This window comes from Macaca thibetana, chromosome 2 (assembly GCF_024542745.1).
Source record: "Macaca thibetana thibetana isolate TM-01 chromosome 2, ASM2454274v1, whole genome shotgun sequence".
Classification (NCBI taxonomy): Eukaryota; Metazoa; Chordata; class Mammalia; order Primates; family Cercopithecidae; genus Macaca; species Macaca thibetana.
The window spans coordinates 160,191,213-160,218,843 of record NC_065579.1 but is presented as its reverse complement, the minus strand read 5'-3'; the positions used below and the strand labels follow the sequence as shown (position 1 = coordinate 160,218,843).

The following is a 27,631-nucleotide window of genomic DNA, read 5'->3' as shown; positions in this document are numbered from 1 at the left end:
CCAGCTACTTGGGAGGCCGAGGCAGGAGAATTGCTTGAACTCGGGAGATGGAGGTTGCAGTGAGCCGAGACGGTGCCATTGCACTCCAGCCCAGGCAACAAGAAAATCTGTCTCAAAAAAAAAAAAAAAAAAAAAGATCTTGGGGATTGATTTTGTCAGACTGCTTATCAGAATCAAAGGAAATGATTATAGGCTTTGAAAAATATAGACCTTATATTTATTAATTAATGAATTTTGCAGCATTGAATCATTCTTGCTACCCTGGAATAAATCCTATATGATAATTATGTATTTTGCTTAATATATTATTGGACTCTGTGTAACAAAATTTTATTTAGAATTTTTTCCTCAATATTTGGAAGTGAGATTCAAATCTGGCGTTCTTTAATTGTGTGCAATCTTAATCACTTTTATATAAAGTTTGAATTCATATCACAAAACTAATTAAGAAATCTTTGTGTTCTGTGTCTGTATATTTTAAGTAACATTGAAATTATCTGCTCTTCAGAAGTTTGTTATAGTCTCTGTGAAATCTTTTAGGTATGGCATTCATTTGTTGGGGGCAGGAGGAGCTCTTGATGCTTGAAGGAGTCTTGGAATGATATGTTCATATGTACTTCTATCCCAGTTCTAGTTGTCTTGGATGACTGAGGGCTCTAGGTAGGAGAAAGAAGGAAGGAAGTGTTCAGGGGTAGAGGCTACCTTTCCCAAGGCAAAAAACTGGGGTGGATTGATAGCATAAAGGATTGAGAGTGACAATGATTCTTTGCTTGACCAATCTTTGTCAGGCTCCTGAACATTTTCCTAGGCCCATCCATGCACTTCCTTGTAAAATCCATTTTTAGCCAAGAACAAGGATAAGTCAGTTTCTCAAGAATCCCTGTCCCCCTATATCTGATCACCCTTGATATCTTACCAGGTTTCTCATCCTTCACCATTTCTCAGGTTATGTCTGATCTACCCTGGCCTGTCTTTAGCAAGAATCCCATTAGGTCAGTTTAGTCAGAATCTTCTTTACCCGTGATGTTTCCTCTTAGCACTTTTCCATCCACTGACCTCCACCCTGATTCTTGGTGATAAATTCCCATTGCCCATGCTGTACTCAGAATTGAGCCCAGTCTCTACCCCACTGCAAAATCCCATTGCCTTGGTCTCTATACCTACTGTGATGGTACTGAATAAAGGCTGCCTTACCTTTAACAAGTGTCATTGCTTAACAAGTGTCAAGAATGCTTAACAAGTATCATTGCTTTAACAAGTTTTCTAATTATACAATAGTTTAATTCCATCTAGGATGGAGGAGGAGAAAGAGGGAAGCAATGTGGGTGGGTAGGAGGGCTGTGAAGAGAGGCGTCAGGAGAGGCCTAAGCTGAGAGGATCAGCTGCCTCTTTCCAAAGATTTTTCTTCTGACTCTGCATTCCAACCTATCCTAGGGGTCTCTGTCCTATTTTCACAGCTGGGAAGAAGAAAGAAATTTCCTATAGTCGGTTGAACTTCTTGGCAGCCTTGGAGGATGGAGGAGATAGATCCTCAGAGTCACCCCACAGGAGGGAGCTTTGACAAACAGAAGTCAGCGGTCCCACCCCAAGTTCTCCTCATTTGTATTTTCCAGTGTCAGCCAAGTCCCACGGCTTAATAAGCCTCAGATCATGGGCAGTCCTTTCGAGTGGAGTCTGATTTTCTGAGGCAGCTCTCTCCACAAGTGGCTTTGGAACTCCATTACTCAGACCGCCCCACTGTGAGGAAGCTTGGCTAAGGCTGCAAGGCAGTTGGGGGTGATGGGACACAGGACGAGCCCTTCCTGGTGCCCTGGGCGGCCAGGTCCCCTTGTCTCCCCTGTGTCAGGGCTCCGGTGCTTCCTCGCCCTTCTCTTCTTACATTTACAGCAGGAGGCAGGGCCTTCTTCCCCCCCCGCCATAATACAACCTGCCACCAGGAAGCGCTGCTCTACAGAGCGGAGAGTGGGGAGCTTGGAGGAGAGAGCACGACCCCCTCCTGCTGCAGGATGTTGCCCTTGTTCGAGGCAGAGACAGGAGGCCTCAAACAGCTGTGACAGCCCTGGAGCTCTCCTACCACATCTGAGCCAGAGGGAAGACTTTGGAGAAGCAGAAGCCCAAAGACACTGCTGGGAGATTGGTCTGTGCTCTGGGAGAACCCTAGGTTGTGTTTCCCGTGTACAAGTCACGGATCTTCTGGAAGGTACCACCGCTCCCAGCCCCGCTTGGCTGAGGGCTGAGGGCCACAGGTTTTCGGGACTGTGCCTGTGGTTGGAGGCTGTGGACTCAAGTGCGTCTGGCCCGGGACTTTCACAGGGCTCAGGGCGGGCTGGGGGAAGGCCCAGCTGTGAACTATTATAAGGGGGTTTCACAGTCTAGGCCAGCACTTCTTCCCCTTTCACAGGCAAACGTGACATTCCTTTTCAGCACCTATACTCACCCAGTTACATCAAGGCGGACCACACTTGTCCAACTCACAGCCCCAAAAGTCAGGGGAGAATAAAGCACAGTGGCTGATTTTAGCATTTTTAAAATGGAAATGTGAGTCAGCACCTGACGGACCTCACAGATCTCTGCTATGCCGCAGGGGCTGCTGACTAGCCCTGAAGGCTCAGGGTGGCCCCGGGCGCTCTCAGAGCAGGCCTGCTTCTCACAGCTGAGCCGCTCAGTGCTGGGGGCTGGTGTTGAGTGGGTGGGAACCAGCCAGGTTCCCCGTGGAGTCTCTGCAGGAGGCTCTGGAGGGTCGGGGGTAAATTCCCAGGAAAGAGACTTCTGTCATTTGCTTTCCTCCAAGGCAGCCTCAGACTCTAGCAGGCAAGTGGTCACTTTCCTGCAGAAACATCCTGTCCTCCTATTCTATCCGATAAGGAGGGCAGAATGAAGAGGTTGGGTGGAACCCTGGCCTTGGAGTCTGGAGACAAGGATTTTACTCTTGGCAAAGCACATTATATAGATAGGGATATTGTCCTCCAATTTTCCTTTCACTTCCTTAATTAATATGGTTATCAATACTATTATTGATGTATTGAACCCCTGCCATGTTCCAGGCACTGTGCTGAACACTTCACTAAACACTAGTTCATTAAATCCTCACAACCCTATGAAAGAGGTACTCTTATTCCTATATGCAGATGGGGAAACTGAGGCTTCAGGAGGTTGAGAAAGTTTTCCAAGGTCACCAAAAAGGATGATTTTGGACCCAGTCTGTTAATTATCCCCCTGGAGAGCACCATTGATCAAAATGGACCTGACCATGTTCCTCTTTGGACTGGTTACTTAGCAACAAACAGAAAAATTATTTAGCAATTGTTTAAAACCAATTCTAAGTTTCTTTGGATAGCTCATTTCATAAGACAGGTCTCACCTCTTTGGCTCCCACCCACCCCCACTATGGAAACACAGGTTGTAAATTTTTATAACCCAAATACTAGTGTCCGCCACTTTCTGTGCTCTAGTCCCACTAGCTGCTCTTGGCCCTGCCACTCCTGGCTCCCTGGCCTTAGTGAGTTTGGGAAGCATCCCTCCAGTTCAACCTCAGCACCTTCCCTTGTACACACATTAGGTATGATTGCTCCTTCAGTTGAAGACATGGTAGCTATTGAGAGGCAAGACATCTCTTGATGTGAGCCTTGAAGGACAGGTTGAATTGGGTAGGCAGAGAGAAGCTGGTAAGGCATATATTGTCTAAGGGTCTGAAGGTGGGGTATAAGGGGTATACAAATCATAGAGTTGGGAATAGGCAGAACCCAGAGAGGGGAGAAGACTGGCCTGAGATAGAAAACCTTGCAAGGGAGAAGGGCAGGAGCCTGGATGGTGTGAAATGCTAGAGATGCATGGCTGGAATGGAGGGGGCAGGGCACCAGGCTTCAGATGCTTCTGGGTGCAGATGCAGATTTTCAGGATGTACAACATGGAGCATCCCCAAGGTAACTGTATTGAGAGCCTGCGAGGCAGGTGAACGTGGATCCTCTACCCCCTCTCCTGACTGAGTTCACCAGGGAACAAGCTTTGTAAACTCTTTGAGGGTAGGGGCTGTGATTTTTTACTCTCATATCTTCAGAGCCTGGTGTTGAGGGTGGTGCTTTGTAGGCACTCAGCGACTTTCAAATGAATGAAGGGAGGGAGGGAGGAAAGAAGGATGGGTCCATGGTAGGATCTGATGATGGGATGGGAGCTCCAGGCAAATGTCAACCAATCCCTCTCCTGGGTCAGCCCCCAGGGGCTCACCCTTCTTTGCATTTCCAGCTCTCATGAGGTCAGTGTGCACAGGAAAGCTCACTCCTCTAATCTCCTCTGATCCTACTGCACCAGAGAAACTAAGCCAGAATTCAACGAAGTCTCAGTCTAGATAAACAAGACAAAAGAAATAAGATTCGAGGAGAAGATCTCAAAGAGAAAGTTGCTGTGTTTGTCCAAGACCTTTGTCCCATCCATGTATCATCCCTCAAGTAAATGCTTCTTGTTCACTTGTTCATTAGATTTCAAGTGCAGTCCCTGGCCTGTAAGTCCCTACAATTACAAGTTTCTCTTATCATTGCACATTCTTCATCAGGAGGATGCCGGAGGAGCTCAGCCAACAGTTCCTCATCAGTAGCAGATTCTTCAGAACTTGGGCACTACACAGATGCCCTTGAGCTCTTTGAATACAGGTTGATTTTTAGAAAATACATTAAGACAGAACTTAAAAACAATAGATTGACTAATTGTAGTCCAAAGACGAGTGTACCTCTAACCACAATTTTCATTTATTTTTAAATGTTTGCTTCATGGCCTTTCTTGTGGCTCCCCCTATGCAGTTTGTGTATTTGTTGAAAACTTTATGTGTTTTTAACATGGTTTTTGCCAAACTTGGTTTTTCTGAGACCGTCTTTTCTCATAGGCTCAGTTTTACCGTCCTATCTGCAGTCGGCTACTTTCGGTGGCAGAAGAGGCCACATCTGCTTCCTGTAGGCCCTCTGGGCAGAAGCATGCGGTGGTGTCTCTTCCTGATCTGGGCCCAGGGGCTGAGGCAGGCTCCCCTCGCCTCAGGTAAGGCCTGAAACCCAGCAGAGCAGCGAGGAGGAAAAACAAGGCTAAGCTTGGTGTGGAGACTTGGGTGCTTGTGTAGGGAAGACTCCAAGAGCATGCCACAGCTGCTTGAGAGAAAGAAATTGCAGCTTTTAGGGTCCTGTGTACTCTCATGTAAGAAAGGACAATCTCTGAGAATGAGGTGCGGTTCTGTTTTTGGTGGCAGATGAAGGACTTTGTAGACTCTCGGGGTTGGGGGAGCCTGACTGGCCAGTACGAGGAGCAGGAGAAGAAGGAGGGCTGGGCAGGAGGCATTGCCAGTTTGCTTTCAGAAGCTCATTCCTGCTCCGGCTTCTTTTCTGTTGCCTTTGAGGAACTTTCCAGGAAAACATTATAAGTTCTCTGTGAATTGAAAATGTCTTTTTCACAGATTCCAGAGATTCTACCACTAGAGACCGATTTTTTGTTAAATTCATTTCTTCTATATTAAAAATCGGAGTCAACTATTTCTGAGGGAGGGGAACACAAATATTTAAAAACCGTGGTATAAATTAGTTTTTATGTTGCTTTCTGAACTATCTGAGGATGGAGATGTGCCCAGGGGTGCTGGGGAGAGGTTAAGTGCTGAGAAGGTGGTTATGCCTGGGAGAAGCAGGGTTTCCTGCTAAGCTTCCTTTTCTATTGGATTTCTTGGCTTTCCTGAAGGTTTTTTCAGGCACTGCAAATGACAATCAGCCAAACAGCAAGGTTTTATTTCAAAGGATAATGCATCCAGCACAGAACTAGGCTGCGGCAAGAAACATAAAAACAAAACAAAATAAAACAAAAACAGAAGAGGTGGTGTCGGCTGACAAGGGCTTATATTCTAAGTGGGTAGACAAAATAGGCCTATGAAAATAACAAGCTAGCCATGAAGCTACACAGCAGAATATGCTGAGGGGGCAACGGCTAAGTTGTGTAGTCATAAGCCAGGCATTTAGTAAGGTGCTAATTGTACAATACGGGCAGTGAATGTGAAAGGAAAAGGGAGATTGAGATGGGCTGGGGTCTTCTAGGAGGCGGGGAGGGAGTTCAGCTTTGACAAGCCTTCCTGTGGGTGGGGCGTAAAGTGGGGCAGAAGTCGGCTCTGGAAGCATAGGGCAGTGGGTGGGGAGGAGAGGGACTGGGCTGGGCTGGAGTAGAGATGTGTGGAGAAGGATGAGAAGACTGGAAAGACAACCTGAGGGGGACTGGGAGCCTTCAATAACAGGCATGGAGAGGAGCGTCTGTTGAAATGCAAGAAACAGGAAATAATTACAGCCTCTATTGGGGAGCAACAGGATGGACTGGAGAAATTATCATTCCAAAACCCAGTTGTGGCCTCAAAGCCCCTTAGAGTTTTTCTAGGAAGGTTGAAGGCCAGCTGCTGACCCAGGACTCACATGTGCTTTGTCCTCTTCCCTAGGAATGATGACAGGCACAATAGAAACAACGGGGAACATTTCTGCAAAGAAAGGTGGCTCTGTTATCTTACAATGTCACCTCTCCTCCACCATGGCACAAGTGACCCAGGTCAACTGGGAGCAGCATGACCATTCGCTTCTGGCCATTCGTAATGCTGAGTTGGGGTGGCACATCTACCCAGCCTTCAAGGATCGAGTGGCCCCGGGTCCTGGCCTGGGCCTCACCCTCCAGTCGCTGACCATGAATGATACAGGGGAGTACTTCTGCACCTATCACACCTACCCTGATGGGACTTACAGAGGGAGAATCTTCCTGGAGGTCCTAGAAAGCTCAGGTATTCCTGCTGGAGCAAGTTGGCAGATAAACCTCTCCCTCTAGCATAGAAAATGCAATCCTGAATCACTGCACAGCAAGACTTCTCAATTCGGGATCACATTTGAATCACCTGAGGTGATTTTAAATCCTACTGATGCCGAGGCCCCACCCAGACCAATTCAATCAGAATCCCTAATAGCAGAGCTAAACAGGGGTAGGCTCTAAAAGCATTTCCAGGTGATTCTAACAGACAGCCAATACTGAGAACCACTGTTCTTACATAAGAAGCACATCTTACCTATATTTCCTAGGAAGACCAGTTGATGAGGTCATATGCAAAAGTTCTCATTTACTGATTTAGTATCAACTGTGCAAATTAGAATTAACCCCTAAGTATATAAAGATTAGAGCTGGTTAAAAACAAAGCACAGCCTGTGCTAAGTTTAATTGTACAATAATTTACATTTGTGTGGTACTTCCAAGTTTCCAAAATGCCCTCATATTCATTATCCACCTGCACATTTAAACCAATTCCCAGAGGTTAGAAAAGGATTCTTATCTGAGAGACAGTATAGCACCGTGGTTAAAAGCTCAGACTCTGACCCCAGACAGTCTGGGTGCAAATCCTGGCTCTGCTGTTGCCCTCAGACAGGATTTCTTAGCTTCTCTGTGTATCAGTTTTCTCATCTGTGAAAGGAGGATGAATATAAGACCTTATGCGATGCTAATGTCGGATTAAATTCCCTACTACCCCTTTGCTTTCCATCTGCCCTCTTTCCTCCAGCGCTAACTGTATGGCTGTGGCTAACCAGGAGCTGTCCTGGCCCACTGTGACTGAGTCCCTCAAGGCAGGAGGAACATGTTCTGGGGAATTTGAATTCTGCAGGCACCACCCTTCTCTTATTATGGCTTGGATTCCTAAGCCACCTTTTAGCAACCCAAACCCTTAGTTAGAGGGACGAGATGTCAGGCTTCTGCCGCACCCTACTCCTTTGAAGACTCCCCTGGATACCTGAGTGCTGCCTGAGCTCCTGGGGCAGCCTGGAAACCCACCTTCAGCACGGCGTGCATGGGGGTGATGGTGTTCTTTTTCTCATGCTCTTCTGGGATCAGATCTTATTCATCTCTTCAAAACTCCCCTCCTGCATCTTCTTGCTTCCACTTACATGTTGTCTCTCAATGAAATTCACTAGTTCTTGATTTCACTTACGCCACAAATATTTACTGAGTGTTCACTATGTGTCAGATGCTCAGAAAACAGCAAAGGATAAGACTCCAGAGCCTCATGTCATCCAGGGTTTCAAGCCTAGCTGGAAATAAGTGTATCTGGAAATAAGTGTTATAGGCTTAAGGGAAAAGGTTACATGCTTTTTTCATTTTTGTAATTTAATGTTAACTTTAATTTTGAATTAAATATTTTTATTGATGGGATTTCATATTTGAAGTTCAATAAAAGAAAATATTCACTTTCTGAGTTTTTTTTCTGGAACTACTATTTGTTTCATTTCATGATTACCAAAAATGATTTTGTCAAATAGAGGAAAGGAGTGTTAAAATGACCTGCTCTGGTGTCAAATATACAAGGTACACCACTGCTCAAAAGATCAGTCATTGATTTCATGATGGGCCAGATGGATACTCTGCTGTTGGGCTTAAAGGCTCTAGTCCCATGGTTACACAAAGGGCCTGATCAAAACTTACCTCTCTGCCGTGAAGCTCAGGCTGCCCTGGGGAAATCAGCTTTACTTCCAGCTTCTGCCACTCATCTCTGTTTTGTCCTCCCTCTAGTGGCTGAGCACAGTGCCAGGTTCCAGATTCCATTGCTTGGAGCCATGGCCATGATGCTGGTGGTCATCTGCATAGCAGTCATCGTGGTGGTCGTGTTGGCTAGAAAGGTAATGGCTCTGGCTGCACATCTCAGTCATGGGCACCCCTACAGCTGCCACCCTGGTCCTTCAGGTTGTCTTTCCACCCAGAGAGAGACCCAGATGTGATCTTCCCCAGTGCTCTTTGTGCCTTTTTTTCCCTAGCACTTGTTCTGCCTATTAGTGCAGTTATTTATGCTCTTCCCTTGTCCCTCTTGTAGGGAGGGACCTCCTGGACAGCTGGACCTGTTTCCTACCCATCTTGCTGTCATCTGTAACTCCTGGTTTCTGCTTATCCCTTCAGCCACTGCTCTGAGAGTTTAATTTATCTACTATGATTTTGATGCATTCTGGGCATCTATATGTGCTAGAGTTTTCTGCACATTCGCTCTTTTGATGTTTACAACTCTCTGGTAGTACTAGGCTACCCAACATGTCTGTAGAATGAGAAATAAACACTCCAAAAATGTAGGGCTAGGCCAGGAGCTGTGGCTCACACCTGTAATTCCACCCCCTTGGAGACTGTGGCGGGAGGATCACTTAACTTCAGGAGTTTAAGGATGCAGTAAGCTACGACTGCACTCCAGCGTGGGCAACAGAGCAAGACTCCATCTCTAAAAAAAAAAAAAAATTGGTGGTAAAGTGGGCATGGCAAGATCAGCAGGTTGTAAATCCTCTGTGTAGCTTAAGAGTTTATGTGGCTGAGAGTAATGAATGGGGAATTGAAAGATCTAGTTTCTAGTTTTGGCACTGAGTGTATGCTTTTAGAAAGTTACTTAATCTTCCAAGGTCTTCATTTCCTTATATATAAAATGGGGATTTGTCTTTGTCTATTTTCTGCTGCTGTAACAGAATACAATATATTGGGAAATTTATAAAGAAAAAAAAGTTTATTTGGCTCATGGTTCTGGAGGCTGGGAAGTCCAGGAGCATGGTGCATTTGGCAGGGTTCATCCCATGGCAGAAGGCATCATGTAATGAATGAGTGCATATGAGAGAGAGAGAGAAATGAGGCCAAGCTCATCCCTTTAATTAGGAACTTACTCCCATGATACCTAACCCACTCCTGAGATAATGGCGTTAATCCCTTCATGAGGGCAGATCCTTCATGGCCTAATCACCTCTTAAAAGCATTACCACTTAATACTATTACAATGGTAATTAAGTTTCCAACACATGGACTTTTGGGGGACACATTGAAACCATAGCCGTATTATAATTTGGCTTGCTCTATATCATAGAGTTGTGATCAATAAGTGGCATATTTCATGTAAAATCTTTATAAAAAATGAAGAATTATATCAGTGAAATTTGTGTCATCAGCTGCCGGTATTGATTGGGAGGAGTGAAAGAATTTCCACTCCTTGTTTTGTCTGATCTCTTGGGTCATTTAAGTCAGCTCAGCCCAGGTCACCTTAATTCAAGTCACCACATAAATATTTTGGGAAACACAAGTATGTAATTTCTACCTTTACCCTAGACCCACCTCCTGAGATCCTAACCCACTTTTCCTCCAACTCTAATTCCATTCAATTAACAACTCAATTCTGCAGCCTGGTTGAACTGCAGTGGCTGAGATATATGGCTGGTGCTATTGGGAAGGTCAATGATCTATAATATTTTCATTTATGTGTAGGCTATCACAGTAGACATAATGAGGAAATGAACCCTCTAGGGGAAGGTGAGGACAAGAGAAATGATTAAATGGAGGGAGGAGGTGAAGAAGATGAAAGTTGATCTCTTAGCTGGGAATGGAGCTGCTATGGTGGTTGGTGAACAGGTTCTCTGCTGTTAGCAGTGTCCTGATAGTCTGGAATAAAAGAATCAAAGGCCCTTTAGAAGGAGCTGAACAACTTTTTCTGTTGAAGATTCAAGACTGGTTAATTTTCATTCTGGGCACCTGGACTAACTTTGGTCATCTGGAGGGTGGAGAAAGAGAAAAAGGTGAAGAGATCTATTAAGTCCTGTTGCTCCCCTTCTACAGTGTTTGATTTCCCAGCCCTCTCTAACATTTCCACTGCTTACTGTGTAGTACAGGTCCTCTCTGCATCTTTCCTGTACTTTGGCTATAGTTGCCAGTCTTCTCTCTGTCTCTCCTTGCTCAAAGCATTTTATACTTGCATTATTCAGGGTTCCGGCAGGGAACACGTAGTACTTTCAAACTGGGTTGTTTGAAGACAGTTTAATAATAGAATTTCCAGAAGTCGACTAGGATGTAAGGACACCACAAGGAGGAGTAGCAAGGTGTTGTGACCATTCCTAGTTCTTCAAAGGGGATGAAGTGGGAGGGGCTAATTATTGGAGCCTGTAAGAAGAGAATTATGTGGAGGGGTCTCCTTCAGAAGTGCTGTAGTCTTTGCTGGAGGGTCACAACCAGTCCAAGGTCACCCTTCTGAGAGAACAAAGGGAACTACATACCCTCATCTCGTTCCTCTCTCCATTCCCCTACTGTTGCTCTGCATTGGCTGACCTCAAACTTAGGTTGGAGGACAAGGGGACTCATTGATATAGTACATTTAGTACAGTCTTCATAGGGCACAGAATAGGGCGGAGAAGGTTAGAGAGTAGAGCCAAGAGGCAAATGGATGGTATCCATACCAGCAGTGCTCATAGACATGAAAGCTGGACAAAGGATTTTGACTTTCCATGGGATTGGCTGGCTTCAGCCTTCTCTCTTGTAGTCTTGATCTCTTTTGATTATGTATGTAAGCAATACCCTTCTTGGCTGCCCAGCTGTATTTCTCCTGGGCACACCGTGCTCTATTAACCATTTTAATATCCCCACGTATCAGGCTTTCTTGGCTCCCATTGCAGTAATTACATCCATTTTGTTTCTTAAGTGCTGCTATCTGTCCTGTACTATTTTGGGATCTCCTCATCCTCATTGCTACTAGGGATCCAGTTCTGTAAAAGCATCTCCTACTTTAGCCCTAGCCTATAAAGGAGAGATACCACCAAACTTCTCAATGATGCTGGAGCTCCCCTAGCACATGCTTTTACAGCTTAGTAAAAGGGACATTCTTTTTCTTTTTCCTTTTCCCCCTTATTGTTGTTATTATCTTAAGGGATGTTCTCTGTATCTTCCCTAGAAGAGCCAACATAATCAGCTACTGGATTTTGGAAATTATTCAGTACAGGGATTGGCAAAGTGTCTCTGTAAAGGGACAGATAGTATATCTTTTTGGGTCTGTAGGTCATATGGTCTCTGTTGCAACAATTCAACTTTGCCATTGTAGTGTGAAAGTGCGATAGATTAAATATAAATGAATGAATATGGCTTTGTTTCAACAAACCTTTATTTATAAACACTAAAATGTTAATTTCATATAATTTTATGTGTAATAAAATATTAGTTTGTCATTCTATAAATTTTTATTTTTTAATTTTTTATTTCAGTAGGTTTTTTGGGGAATAAGTCCTTTAGTGGTGATTTCTGAGATTTTGGCGCACCCATCACCTGAACAGTGTACACTGTACCCAGTGTGTAGTCCTTTATCCCTCACCCCTCTCCCACTCTTTCCCCTGAGTCCCCGAAGTCCATTAGTCCATTGTATCATTTCTTTTTTTTTTTTTTTTTTTTTTTTTTGAGATGGAGTCTCGCTCTGTTGCCCAGGCTGGAGTGCAGTGGCCGGATCTCAGCGCACTGCAAGCTCCGCCTCCCAGGTTCACGCCATTCTCCTGCCTCAGCCTCCCGAGCAGCTGGGACTACAGGTGCCCGCCACCTCGCCCAGCTAGTTTTTTTGTATTTTTTACTAGAGATGGGGTTTCACCGGGTTAGCCAGGATGGTCTCGATCTCCTGACCTCGTGATCCGCCTGCCTCAGCCTCCCAAAGTGCTGGGATTACAGGCTTGAGCCACCGCGCCCGGCCATTGTATCATTCTTATGCCTTTGCGTCCTCATAGTTTAGCTCCCACTTATGAGTGAGAACATATGATGTTTGGTTTTTCATTCCTGAGTTACTTCACTTATAGCAGTGGTTTCCAATTCCATCCAGGCTTCTGCAAATGCCATTATTTTGTTCCTTTTATGGCTGAGTAGTATTCCATGGGGGGTGTGTGTGTGTGTGTGTGTATGTGTGTATGTGTGTATATATGAATATATATACATATATATTCATACACACACACACGCACACACTACAATTTATCCACTCATTGATTGATGAGCATTTGGGCCGGTTCCATATTTTTGCAATTGCAAATTGTGCTGCTTTTTGTATAATGACTTCTTTTCCTCTGGGTAGATACCCAGTAGTGGCATTACTGGATTCAATGGTAGTTCTACTTCTAGTTCTTTAAAGAATCTCCACACTGTTTTCCATAGTCGTTGTACTAGTTTACATTCCCACAAGCAGTGTAAAAGTGTTCCCCTTTCACCACATCCATGCCAACATCTGTTATTTTTTTATTTTTTGATTAAGGCCATTCTTACAAGAGTAAGGTGGTATTGCGTTTTGATTTGCGTTTCCCTGATAATTAGTGATGTTGAACATTTTTGCATATGTTTATTGGCCATTTATATATCCTTTTCTGAGAAATGTCTGTTTATGTCCTTAGCTCACTTTTTGATGGGATTTTTTTTTTAGTTGATTTGTTTGAGTTCCTTGTAGATTCTGGATATCAGTCCTTTGTTGGATATATAGTTTACAAATATTTTCTCCCACTCTGTGGGCTGTCTGTTTACTCTGCTGATTATTTCTTTTGCTGTGCAGAAGATATTACTTTTAAAAACTTTTTTTGCTTTAAAAAAACACTTAAAATATAAAAGCCATCTTTGTTCAAGGGCTGTACAAAAACCATCAGTGGGCCATATTTGACCCACAAAACTGAGTTTGCCAATTTCTGATTTATTAGGTTTATTCTAGCATTCTTGCTTCTCTGAGCCTTTTGTTTCCCTTTTCCATAGTTTGCCAAAGCAGTGTTGTCATCTCTATTGACAGCAGTATGTCAGAATCATCTCCTGGGCCCTTGTGAGGGTGTTAAATATTGAGTGTTCCAATATTGATACATTATCCCTCATCCAGTCTTACGTTCTACCTTACACCACAATCCATCACCTTCAGAATTCATGCCTAGGCATCTTCTCCCAGTCCCTGCCAGCATATGTTAGCCAGGTCCTTTAGTATATAACCTTTCTCTTCTCTTAGCAGACCCAGCACTTCCTCCATTAGCGTGGGCTGAGATTTCACCCTAATTACAGGTCTGATGGCCAGTAGGGGAGGCAGAGGCAGGGCCCAGCAGGGATTTTCTTCCATCAAGGGGAAGTGGGCCACTTTTGCAGCCCAGATGGTATAAGAGAAGCAGGTGGTTCATGGCTCTCAAATGCATCTTTCCAGAGATCCTCATTCCAAGTTTCAGGAGACTTCTCCTCTACTATCAAGATGCTAGCTTTGGCACAGAAAATTTACCTCGGCTTAGAATCCAGCCGTCTTTAAAGTCCTGTCCTTCCTACAATTAGCTTACGTACCATACCTGGTCTTCAGCTGTGGAGAGATTAGTGTCTCTTAAATGCTGCCAAGGAGGAGCTTTCACTCTCACACTTTGAGTTGCTGATAGGTCTGAGGCTGTCATTTTCTCACTTCAGTCCATCAGTGTAATTTAGCAAAAGTCAATTTTGAGTCCTAATAGTAACTATTTACCCTATACTGTTTACCCAATTCCAGAGTTCTAACAGTAACTATTTACCCTATGCATCTCAAATATTAGAGTCATTGTACCAGCTCATAGTTCCCATCCATCTGTGTCCCTCTCATTTCACCACCAGTCATGGGGTTTGTGTTGCCATCTAGCAGGCGAGTGATCCCATTCCGCAATCCTGTTCTTACAGGCTGCCTCCTAGGACTGTTCCCAGCAGCAACTGTTTTAGATCAGGTCCCTGGAAATAGAGCCTGACATGCAAATTCTGGTGAGAGTGACTTATTGGGACAGCTCTGAGATGAAAGGAAGTGAAGGAAGCAGTATAGGGAGGGCTAAGGGAAGAAAGCTCAGCATGGATATGGTCTCAGCTGGAGACTTGGCTGAAGCAAGAATTGTACACAGAGTTGGTTGAACCTTTAGGCAGAGAGCTGGCCTTTTCAAAATCCACCTAGGTCAGTCATTACCTCTGGCTGCTCACCAGGGAGGGCCCAAGAACAATTCTGTAGAGAAGGAGCTGCTGTGAGCTCACAGCCTATAGTCCAAGCATCTGAAAAATGGGAGTGCTGGTCAGGTAAAGAGATCTGAGCAGGAACTGTACATTAGTTATGGATCTCCGGAGGGGCAGAACCAATAGGAGAGATGGATGGATGGATGGATAGATTAGATAAATAGACAGACAGACAGACAGACAGACAGACAGACAGACAGATAGATAGATAGATAGATAGATAGATAGATAGATAGATAGATAGATAGATAGATAGATGGATGAGGAGGGATTTATTAGGAGAATTTGTTCGTGTGATTGTAAAGGCTGAGAAGTCTCACCACAGGCTGTCTGCAAGCTGGAGACCTTGGGATGCTGGTAGCATGGCTCAGTTCAAGTCCAGCAGCCTCAGAACCACCAAGGCAATTGGTGTAATTCTCAGTCCACGGCTAAAGACCTGAAAACACAGGGTCGGGGGCACTCTTTTAAGTCCTGGAGTCCGAAAGCCAGGCGGCCTGGGGTCCTGATGTCCAAGGACAGGAGGAGAAGAGTGTGTCCCAACTCCAAAGAGAGAAAGACCACTTTTGCCTCTCTTCTGTTTTGGGAGAGGCAGGCCCCCAGGTGACTGGATAGTGCCTGGCTACATTTAGCGTGGCTCTTACCCACGCACTTCACTCAGACTGACATGCCAATCTCCTTTGGAAACACCCTCACAGACACACCCCAAGTGGGCTTTACCAGCTCTCTCAGGTCCCTTAATCTGGTTAAGCTGATACCTCAAATCACCTATGACAGGCACAACAGCATTTGCTGCAGACCTTGAGAGCCCGTAGACTGTGTTATTTAGGAGCATGGTCTTTGGAATCAGGCAGTCCTAGGTTTGAGTCCTGACTCAACCACTTGAGTAGCTATACTACCTAACTTTGATGAAGCTCAGTTTTCTCATCTGTAAAATGCTGATAATTATGGCATTACCTTCATAAGGTCATGAGAAAACTTCAGTCAAATAATAATGTAAGGCACTTAGCATCTTTCCTAGCATGTAAGCTGGAAAGTGAGTGGGACCATCAGAAGGGATGTTTTTGGGACCATCACAAGGGATGTTTTTGGGACCATCAGAAGAGATGTTTTTGGGATCATCAGAAGGGATGTTTTTGGGATCATCACAAGGGATGTTTTGAAGATCGTCACAGTTTCTTGTGGGGTGTGTAGTGGAATTATGGATTTTCTTCTCGGAAGAATGTCCCTTTAGGCAAAATTTTCTATCCAATTTACAAATCTCCTGAAATCCAGCTGTGCATCTCAGGTTAAGCACCCTCCTATACACAGTGGGAGCCATTGAAGAGTTTTAGGCAGAAATATGGACTAACCCAACTGTTGGTTTTGAGAATCACTCCGCTGGTGACCATGCGGAGTTGGACTAGAAGTAAGAGGTAGTCCAGAGACAGTGGGGATGAAGCCCAGGTGAGAGAGAAGACATGGATATAGAGATGGAAAAGAGGGAGTAGATTTCAGAACTGCCTGGGATTAAAATTGGATGAGGTTTTATAGATAAATCGAGTTGAACATTAGCCTCCATATTTCTGATCAGCTGGTGCCATAAACCAGGGCAGTGAATATAGGAGCAGGAGTGGTTTGTTGGGGCAGGAATGTGATGGTTTCTTTTGAGACAAGTTGAGTCTGAGCTTGCTGTGGGTCATCAGGTGATGATGCCCAGTGAACAGGTGGACACCCGCGTCTGGAGCTCAGGGCAGAAGCCTGGGCCAGTTTAGATAGAGATTTGGGCATCTTCAGAGGACAGATGGTGGTTGTAGATATAAGAAAGTAGATACTCATGAAGTAACTCAGAGAGCATGTTTAGTGTGAGAGAAAGCAGAGAGCAGAACCCTAGGGGAACCCCATGGTTTGGGGAGCTGATGTGCAAAGAGAAAAGGGGCAGGCCTGGCTGAAGACGAAGGTGGGGGTTTAAAGGAGGAGAAGAGAATCAGGAGAGAGTGATGCCATAGGAGCCAGAGAAAGAGAGCATTTCAGAAAGGAAGAGGTCAACAGAGTCAAGTGCAGTAAAGAGCAAAAGAAAATAGAGAACGGAAAGCTGCTTCACTAAGCTTAGTGAACAGGAAGTAACAAGGTGTGTGACACGTGGTATATGTAGTAAGTGCAGTTTCCGTGGACTAGTTAGCATTGAAATCTAGCTGTAATGCGGTTGAGAAATTAAGGGTTAAGGAACTGGTGTTGGTAAGAACACAAGTTTGCCAGTGTGCATGTGTGTAAGAAAGGATGAGAGAGATCACATTAACTCTCAATATATGTCATACTGGGGAGTAACTTTTGAATAACATCGCCACATACTCACTTTGTAGTTTGTTTGCTTTTAGAAGAAATCCCTCAGAATCCATTCTGTGGAAAGTGGCCTCCGGAGAAAATCAACTGGACAGGAAGAACAGATTCCCAGTGCTCCCTCACCCCCAGGAAGCTGTGTCCAGGCAGAAGCTGCACCTGCTGGGCTCTGTGGAGAGCAGCAGGGAGATGACTGTGCCGAGCTGCATGACTACTTCAATGTCCTGAGTTACAGAAGCCTGGGGAGCTGCAGCTTCTTCACAGACACTGGGTAGCAAACAAAGGCATGTTCTGGAAGATGCACTTTTGTCTTGACTATTATAGATGTCTTGACTAATATATAAACCACTGTATTCGCCAGCAGTGTGCGCGCGCGTGTGTGTTCAGTTGAGTGAATAAATGTCATCCTCTTCTCTATCTTCATTTCCTTGGCCTTTTCGTTCTATTCGAATGCTGTTATGCATTATGGCAGGCCTAGGGTGAGTAACATGGATCTTGATCATAAATGCAAAATTGAAAAAATATCTTGACCTGATTTTAAATCTGGCAGTTTGAGCAGATCCTATGTCTCTGAGAGACACACTCCTCTTAATGGCATTGGCCAGCATTTTGGGCTACAAGGTTTTGCGGTTGATGATGAGGATGGCATGACTGCAGAGCCATCCTCATCTCATTTTTTTCACTGTCATTTTCAGTAACATTCGCTCATTCAAAGGCATGTCATAAATAAGTCCTGTTATCAGCCTCTTTGGGGAGATTTGAGAGTGACTAAATCTTGGTATCTGCCCTCAAGAACCCACAGTTAAATGGGGAGACAACATTGTCATGAAAAGGTATTAGAGTAAGGAGAGAAGGAGACATACACAGGCCTTCAGGAAGAGATGACAGTTTGGGGTGAGGTAGTTGGCATAGGCTTTTCTGTGCTGAAGTGGCCTGGGAGCACCAAGGGGATGTGGAGGCTGGTCTGGGAGGAGCAGGAGTTTTGTCTAGGGAACTTGTAGGAACTTCTTGGAGCTGAAAGTCCCACAAAGAAGGCCCTGGCACCAAGGGAGTCAGCAAACTTCAGATTTTATTCTCTGGGCAGGCATTTCAAGTTTCCTTTCGCTGTGATGTACTCATCCATTAGACGGCCTGATACAGAGCACGCTAGGCTCTTCCGGCCACGCGTGCTGGGGAAGCCACAGGAAACGCACATCCCCACACAGGGAGCCAAGTCTTAGCATTTGGGCCTTGATCTACTTTTCTGCATCAATACACCCTTGAGCCTTTGAAAAAGGAATGTTTCCCACTGAAAAGAAAATGTGGATTTTTAAAATAGAGACTCTTCCTAGAGGAGAAACGGGGGCTGGGGTGATAGAGGGTTTAAAAAATAAATACCCTCAAACTAACTTATTCGAACCCTTTTATTCACACCCTGATGTCTTTGTGCTGGGGTTGGGGTAACTGAACTGCTTATTTCTGTTTAACTGCATTCAGGCTGGATCTTAGAAGACTTTTATCCTTCCACCATCTCTCTCAGAGGAATGAGCAAGGAGGTTGGATTTACTGGTGACTGATTTTCTTTCATGAGCCCAGGAACTGAAAGAGAATGTGAAGCAAGGCTGTGTTTTGCCCATGGTTAAAAATAAAGCATTGCCCTGCTTCCTAAGACTTAGACTGGGGTTGACAATTGTCTTAGCAACAAGACAATTCAACTCCTATTTCTCCTTGGATTTTTTTTATTATTATTTTTTCACTTTTCTACCAAATGGGTTACGTAGTTAGGAAGAATGAACTGAAATCTGTCCAGAGCTCCAAGTCCTTTGGAAGAAAGATAGATGAATGTAAAAATGTTGTTTGTTTGCTGTGGCAGTTTACAGCATTTTTCTTGCAAAATTAGTGCAAATCTGCTGGAAATAGAACACAATTCACAAATTGGAAGTGAACTAAAATGTAATCACGAAAAGGGAGTAGTATTTTGATTTGGAGGAAGTGTATATTCGTCAGAGGTTGGACTGAGAGGTATTATTTAACATAATTGTGGTAATTGGGAAACATTTATAAATACCATTAGGATGGTGATAAAATACAAAAGGGCCTATAGATGTTAGAAATGGGTCAGGTTACTAAAATGGCATTCAATTTGAAAAAAATTTTTTTTAAATAGAACTCACTGAACTAGATTCTCCTCTGAGGACCAGAGAAGACCATCTCATAGCTGGATTCCTGGAGACATGCGCTGTCCACGCGTAGCCACTTTCCACGTGTGGCCATCAACCACTTAAGATGGGGTTAGTTTAAATCAAGATGTGCTATTGTAATTGGTATAAGTATAAAATCACACTAGATTTTGTAGATTTAATATGAATAATAAGAATACCATTTCAGTAATTTTGGTATATTGTGTGTCAAAAATGATATTTGAATGTATCAGGTGAAATAAAATATTAATATTAATTTCATGTTTCATTTTATCTTTTTAATGTGGCTACTGGAGAGTTTAAAATTGCATATGTGGCTCTCACATTTCTATGGGACTGTGCCACTCTAGTAGCTAAACCCAAGCCAAGCTGATACCCAGGGAGGGTGTCTATCTATGTCTATTGGTTTCCATTTCTTTTTCTTTCATTCAAAATAGTGTTTGAGGAAGATTTTCCTGCTTATGATGTCTTTTGGGAAATATGTAGGGAAGCATCACAGAGAAGATTGAGGAAGGGGAACACTCAGTGCTGACAGGAAGCGATGCCAGGCTTTTCCGGGTCCCCTCGTGGATTCCCTAACAGGAGGAGCGAATAGACAAATCTATGAATGAGCATTCAAGGAGGAATACATTACTGATTCCCTGACCACATTCTGAGCCTGGGCATACAAGTCTGATCCGTAATCCTGAGAATTGTACTAAAAAAATGTGAGAAACTTTGAGTCATGGAGCTTTGAGACAGATGGTCTTCATGAGTGAACAGGACTTCACTATGCAGTTTTTGTCATGCCTTTTCCCTTCTCACCCCTGCGAGCCCTGGAAGTGAGTCGTCATACACTCAGGTTCATTCAGATTCCATCAGTGCTGAGCTGGACAGGCAGGAAGGCTGGGTGTGCTGTCCGCCAATGACAGCATTCTGGTGGGCACACCATACCCCACAGAGAGGGGGCAATGGGCAGTGTGGTTGTGGCTGTTATTTGTGGGGTGTGAGTTTTGTTTAGTCGCTTCTTTCAGGTGCTGCTTCATGGCTGTAACTGGTAGTTTCCCACACCGACTCCAAGTCACACCTGTCAAGAGGTACAGGGGGGCTTTTTGTGTGAAAAGAACCTGAGCTTTCTGGAAGTCACAACGGTATACTCAATGTTTGAGATAATTTATTTGCATAAGGTAGCGTAGGACAATGCTATCCAATAGAACTTTCCGCAATTATGGAAATGCTCTCTGTCTGTCCCATCCAGTGTGGTAGCCACTAGCTGCATGCGGCTGTTGAGCACTTGAAATTTGGCTAATGTGACAAAGAAACTGAATTTTAAATTGTATTTTAATTAACAAATTTAAATGTAAATAGCAACATGTGACTGGTAGCTAGTATATTGGACATCACAATTCTAGTAACTGCCTTGCATATAGAGAAAACACAGAGAGCTGTGTTTATAGGCCATTGGATGGCTCTCCAGTTGTTATGCATTTGAAATGGCTACCACCAGGAAGAAACTTGAAGGTTCTCCTCTATTCTCCTGTATCCATCCTCTCTGATCAAGACAAACCATGAGGTCAAAGCAGGCTATACATTTATTTATTTCAGGTTTTTTTCCATTAAAAAAATCGGAGGTGGCCGGGCTCAGTGGCTCACGCCTGTAATCCCAGCACTTTGGGAGGCCGAGGCGGGCAGATCACGAGGTCAGGAGATCGAGACCATCCTGGCTAACACAGTGAAACCCGTCTCTACTAAGAACACAAAAAATTAGCCGGGTGTGGTGGCGGGCACCTGTAGTCCCATCTACTCGGGAGGCTGAGGCAGGAGAATGGAGTGAATCCGGGAGGCAGAGCTTACAGTGAGCCGAGACTGCACCACTGCACTGCACTGCAGTCTGGGTGACAGAGACTCCGTCTCAAAAAAAAACCAACAAAACTCGGAGGTAGCTAAGTGGCCCTAAGTGGCCCAGTTCACTTAAATAGGGCCAAAACTGTCAAGAAGTTTACGACTCATAGGGATTATGTAGAAATAGACTTTCATCACAGGACTTACCTTGGACTATATTCATTCTGACTTTGTGTAGGCTGTGAAGAGCACCTTCTCTGGGACTAAAACTCTGATGGACTTCACAGAGATTTTTTTTAAAAAAAAGTAATTATGGAGTGTAGTGGACTGGGAATTGAGAAACTTGGTCCAAGTGCTGAGCTCTGCAATTAGTTTCATGACTTTGGATAAGCCACTTAACCTAGCAAAGACTCACAAATATGTCCTCATTTGTAAAATGGTAACATACTATCTTTCTAAGATTCTTAAGAAGATGAGGCAGGAATGTGGCTGACTGCTTTGTGAGCTGCAAGATGCTGGGTTAATATTATTGTGTTCTGCCCCAGGAGCATGTGCACCAGGCAGTGCTAATGATGCCACAGAAGTTTTCATGGAGGCAACAAAACTGGCTGGGAGCAACCGAGGTATCTGAAATTATCTATCAATGTTCTTAAAAACTGAGATACGAGGAAAGCTGAGAGTAGCAGATACAGCCTTGGGGTCCACAAGTTCTCTGTAAGCATTTAAACATTGTGTGTTTTAAGTGAAATGATAATCTTTAAAGAAGTCAAATATATCTGGATATTGATAGCCTTCTTATAACAGAGTGTTGTCATTGGTTTTAGCCTCTATGTTTGTGTTTATAATCAAGTTTATTTAAAGGCACAGAAGCTTAATTTATAAATGATTCATTTACTCCCAGATGGGCGGAGCAGTGGAAGACTTTGCTGTAGTTGAACTAATAGGAAAGTGAAGTGATAATTTACTTTGCACACTGTAGTGTAGGCATGTTGTATTCAGAAGGATGTGTGCAGTACACTTAACTCTGTGAGCCATGACTTAGATTCAGCAAAGCATCATCCTATGCACTCATTGTTATTGTAGACATTATTAATTCTATAGTTTTACTTGTATTTAATTAGTAACTTTTAGTTTTATAATTCTACAAGGGGTATAAGCATAGTGAGTTCACCTGTCATTGGGTTTGAGCCTATTTAAGAAGGTCTATAATAAAATAATTTTGCATATTTTAAATTTATTACTAGATATGAAGAATACTCACAGACTCTCTCCCATTGAAGAGGTCTGTGAAAGTATTTTTTTCCTTCATATCGGCATATACATTACTCAAGTTTGAAAATACTGGTATGGTATAAATATTACTGGATTTCAGAAAACCTGACCTCAGGCACTAGTTTATTGTTTTTTATTGGAAAAACACATATTTCTGAACCTCTGTTTTTATAAATTAGTGCAATCATAGCTACATCATAGTATTCACAGTGTAACTGTGAAGATGAAGGATATTAAGGAGAAACTTCGTAAACTGTGAAGTACCATATGAGAAGCATATGTGTCATTTACAATTATTACAGCCTGTATATAAATTGCACCACCATGTTTTTAACAGGTACAGAAGAAAACTCGAGTGTATGGATGGTGCAAAGAGAGATCCAAGACTTTGGGTGAAGCTGGCTGGCATTGTTAAGATGTTGGTTCACAGAAATCTTATAGGGACAAATTGTGTATCATGAAAATATTTTCTTCCTCTTTATACTTCTAGAATATCAATCAGGTTGACTTAGAAGTTCAGTGATCGAGTTGCAGGAAACATTTAAATTCATAGAGGTAATATTGAAATCTCAGGAATTTATTGACATCCTTAGAGGTCTCTTGAAGACTCTCCCCATCCAAAGCTCAGACCTGGATATTTTTGTGCTCCTCACACTGGTGGAAATGTCTATCCACACTCAGCTTCTCCAACTCAAAGCTTAGTGTTCCTGTGAGTCCCCGAACTAGACTGCTTATTCTTTGGACCCTTTCTTGACTCACACTAGCCATTATCAACTTCCTGTTAGTTTAGAAACTCCCTTGGCGTTGAGAGTCTGAATGGCACAATCCAGCTCTTGATTTTATACAAACCTCTCTTCATGTCTAGTTGTTAGATTTTAAGCCTTCTCATGGCTGAAATAATTTCCTGTTTTTTGTTCATACATTGCACAGTGCTGAATGAAATACAGAAGACATTGTGAATTTAATTGGTGTTGACTTCACCAAGGACAAACAAGATATAAGTTTTCTTCACCATATTAGCAATTTCTGTAAGAATGATGAGATCAGAGAGTTCTTATGGCCAGGGTCACTATAAGAAATAATCTATGGGTCAAATAGGAGTCCTTTATGAGTCTCCAAAGTCATTAAAGAGGGGCATGTTTTGTGCCATGAACTTTCCTTTTTTGCACATAGAGCTAAGAAACCCAAGAGTTAAAAAGGAGACTCAGTGATCGATTCATGGATAACAGAGTGGGCAGAAACAAGAATAGGTGGGCATAGTGTTATAACATGGGATTATTTCCACAGCAGGCAGGCAGTGATTTGCATGTGGAAAAGGAAAAAATGTGAATCAATTTGTAGAGCTGTAAGTAAGCCTTGTCATTTTTGAGGTTTGAACATGTATAGGATAATACACCAATTTGCTTTATATTTCCTCAAAGTGACTTCATCATCACCAATCCTGTCTGTCGTTCCTCCTTCTTGTATTGAGAGGACTAATATACTCAGAATATTTCTGGCCTTGTAGGTAGAGTCCTCAGTTTGGATAAATAATCTCAGATTAGACATAGAATACAATGTGCAAAAGAACGTGGAGAACTGCCTAAAACCGAAACTACAATATAAAGAAGACACAATAGGAAACCAAGAGAAGAGTTTTTTTTTTTTTAATTATTCCTTCATATTCAAACTTCACAAACAGTGTGAACTTGTACAATACCTCGGAAAGTGAAACTTACAAAAAAAGTGCTGGTAACATTTAAAAAAAAAACAACAAAAACCCCAAAAAACAAACATCATTCTTAGCAACATCAATTACTCTTCCACACAAAACAGAAACCTTGTAAAATTTATTTTCGTATTTTTAAGGCGTAATACTTCCGTATAAAGTATATGCAAGAGATAAAACTTCACAGTATTCCAAAATGTCACAATAATAATAATAATATAATAGTATAATGAAGCGCTACAGTTAATTTTTCTTTTTTTGAATGTTTTTTTCCTGTTTAAATAACAAATACAAGTCACAGGTAAATATACGTGAGAAAAATACGAGGCTAATATTAAATGGCAGGTAAGGATACTGTCACTGTAAGAAAAAACTGGCAGGATGTGTGTATTTAGTCTATATTTTAAAGCACTTGATAGAAAAGGCGTATGCAAGGTTTTTCCAAACAATTTTTCTGTTTGTTTGTTTGATAACTGACAACAATTTAAGAGTATAATGAGAAAAAAAAAAGGAACAAACTCCTTCTCAAAACTATTGACCTGCTCATCCCAAACCATGTATATGTTGACGGATGGATGTATTTGTGGATATACGGATTTGTATCATGCAGAGAGTGATACAAGCAGTGTTCCATGCCCACCTGCAAAGATTGGAGGGTATAGCACTGTAGTCATTCAGCTCAGGTTCCTCTTGGGACATTAATCTTTCAATTTAAAGCTCTCTTTCCTTGCCTCTCCCTCTTTCCAAACTCTTCCTCAATTTCCAGGCCTTTGTTCTGAAAGGACAATCTGGTTAGAAAAGTTGCCCTCCACTCGTAATTCACTGGGAAATGGAAACTGCATCAACAGTGACACAGAGACACTGGAAATACCACTTGGATGAATGAATGAATGAATGAATGGGTATGTATGTGTGTGTATTTTCGATCTAAATATACTGTGTGTGTGTGTGTGTGTGTGTGTGTGTGTGTACACAGTAGCAATTGCAAAAAAGGGACCATATTCCTTTCCATACTAAGATACAATGTGATAAGAAACATTCCTGTGCAGGGAAAAAGGTTTCTTCGAATCTTATCACAACACTGTGGCGGGAAAATCAGGAAATGGGTTCACCTTTCAGCAGTCACCACAGTAAACTTCACTGAGAACATACATGCCCAGATATCTCTTCTGTGCACATGTATGTGTTAACAGCTAGCCATTCAGCCAACAGGTAACAGAAAGACAGCAGATAGCAAACACATCAATAAGGTGCTCAAAGAAAAAAGTGGCACCCACTTCTCAAATGGATGGCCACGTTAAGGTGCTTCAAAAAAGTTTTTTTTTTTTTTTTTTTTTTTTAGTTTTTATTTCAAACATTAAGAGAGTACTGATTTTCACATGGTAGTTCTGAGTCAGGCCAAGGGTTCTGAGGTTTCTGACATCGTTCACTGAAAAGGGCTTTCACTGTAGTAGTTTTGTTCAGTTTGTTGTGGGCCACTTGAGTTTAAAAGTGTTTTTAATAGCCAGAAACTGAAATCAAATCAACATGACTAAAAGAAATAACTGATGAAATGGTATAGAACATTACTGCATTCGCATTGGATCAAGATGGTTTCGCCCATTTTTCCTCTTTCACTAACACTGTTCCTTTTTTTCCTTGTTACAATCCATTCTTTATGAACATACAGAAATGACCAAAGTCACTGCAAGTAGCTGTTTTTATTTTTTGTGATCTGTTGCAAGAGTCCAACCTTGTTTCCTCTGCTGCTGTTTGTGTAGCATCTGGTTTTGTAATGAGCATCTGGATTTGTAATGAGCATCTGATTTTGTTATGTGCATGTGTGTATATATGCACATATACACACCTATACATGTATAATATATACACTATATATATGTGGATACATATAGGAAGTGTGTATACATTTATACATAATATAGTGTATATTGTTTCAACTGGAGATAAACTGAACTGGGTTCAGACACTAGCACATGCTTAACTTTCCCCTGCTCCCTCTGTATATTTTAAACAGTCTGGAGCTTTAATATTTTTTAAAGTGCATTTTCAATGCAGAAAAACTGTAATCCACTGATTCCTTGGAAAACATTTTTGATGAGAGAAATCTGACAGTTCTCAGCCCCAAGCAAGAGAAACCTGGGTTTTGTCATGCGGGGGGCTGACGTGGCAGTGCCAGGCTTGTGCCTGAGTGATTACTGGACATTCTGGACTCCGGGCACCTTAGCAGCAGCAGCAGCACCTTTATGAGAAGGTGGAAATAGAAAAGGAAGAAGGAAGGAAAGCTCAGATGAGGAAGAATGAAGTATTGTGTTTACGTATCAAAATTGCTAACTTTGACTATAATGGATTTGTGCAGTCCCTGTTGGCCTTGGCTAAGAGATGCCATCTAGCCCCTTCCCCACCAACTGACATCAAACTCCCCATGGCCCCTGCATGCTCAAACATCACCCATATGTCCCCACGCCTAAGGCTGATTTCTGTGTCAGCTTCCTGTGGGTATGTGAGTGCCAGCATCAAGTAGGAATAAGGCACCAGAGAAATCAAAATGTTACAAAAAGATGCAAACCCCATTTCAAAGAGCCTCTCCCATTGCTCCATTAAAATATTGCATGTGATACCATTCGTTTCTGTGTACCTAAAGTGTGTCAAATACAGTCTCTGAAAGGAACTCGAGGCCCTTCAGCACCAGAGATCTTTAGGAATGCACCTTTTTTCTAAACACACCCACACCCCCCAACCCCCCACGCCCACCCCACACCACAAGCAAAAGCACCAAATTGGGAGAACAAGGCTGCTTGCCATTGCTCACCTCATTTTTGATAAGATCAAAGAAGTCTATGAAATAGAATGTTCAGGAAATGCTCTGAAATCGAATGGATTTAGGCTGTCATGTACATGGTTACTCAATGCTTTAAATGTCCAAAGAGTGTCATGAAGGGGTTGAAATGTTTGTGTTGAATGTTTAGGGAGAATGTGCTAAAAAAAAGTTACTTCTCAAACGATGCCCAAATCTTCCACTAACACATCAACCTCCCCTATCATTTTTTAAAAAAAATTGTAAAGAGGAAGAGGTTCATCTAACTATAAAAGGAAAAGATGAAGGCACGTGATATTATTCGGTCCCACAATCCTTAAGAAAAATGGTATTTTGCAAGTTTGTGTGTGGGCTCGCATACATGAAATGGGAGTCCAAGGGGCCATTGGGGCGGTAGTCCAAGGGAAGCTGGAAAAGCGGAACAAGAGAGAGTTTTTAGACAGAAGAAAGGAGAAAGGAAGAAATAGAGGCCTCTCTTCAGCTTTCTGTCATTGACAGTCTCAATATTCGGCTGCTTTAGAGTCCAGAAAGGAATTTGTTTGTCTTGGTCTAGAAAGTGCCCCAGTTAAATATCTCCAGTTCATCATGGTACAGCTTTTGGTGTTTCCCTTTTCCCTTCCCTCCAGCCAAATGATTTTTTTTTTTTTTAAATCACAGTTTTAAAAAATTATTTTTTCAATGTTGAAAAAATATGGAAAAGCTATTGAACAGCCTTAGGGCACTGCCTCTCCATCTTCACAGTGAGCA

General features: G+C 42.8%; 1 protein-coding gene across 2 annotated transcripts; it reads left to right on the top strand.

The window, feature by feature from the left end:
* The first annotated feature begins 2,026 nt into the window (after positions 1–2,026).
* TIGIT (T cell immunoreceptor with Ig and ITIM domains) lies at positions 2,027–19,532 on the top strand. Of its 2 annotated transcripts, none has more exons than XM_050781969.1 (5): positions 2,027–2,200; positions 4,877–5,025; positions 6,449–6,781; positions 8,551–8,657; positions 17,130–19,532. In XM_050781969.1, the coding sequence occupies exons 2-5, from the start codon at positions 4,965–4,967 to the stop codon at positions 17,361–17,363; spliced, it is 735 nt and encodes a 244-aa protein (XP_050637926.1). In that variant the 5' UTR covers positions 2,027–2,200; positions 4,877–4,964; the 3' UTR covers positions 17,364–19,532. The 2 variants fall into 2 exon arrangements, with proteins under 2 accessions (XP_050637926.1, XP_050637925.1); XM_050781968.1 differs by having other exon boundaries at positions 17,127–19,532.
* Positions 19,533–27,631: the final 8,099 nt, after the last annotated feature.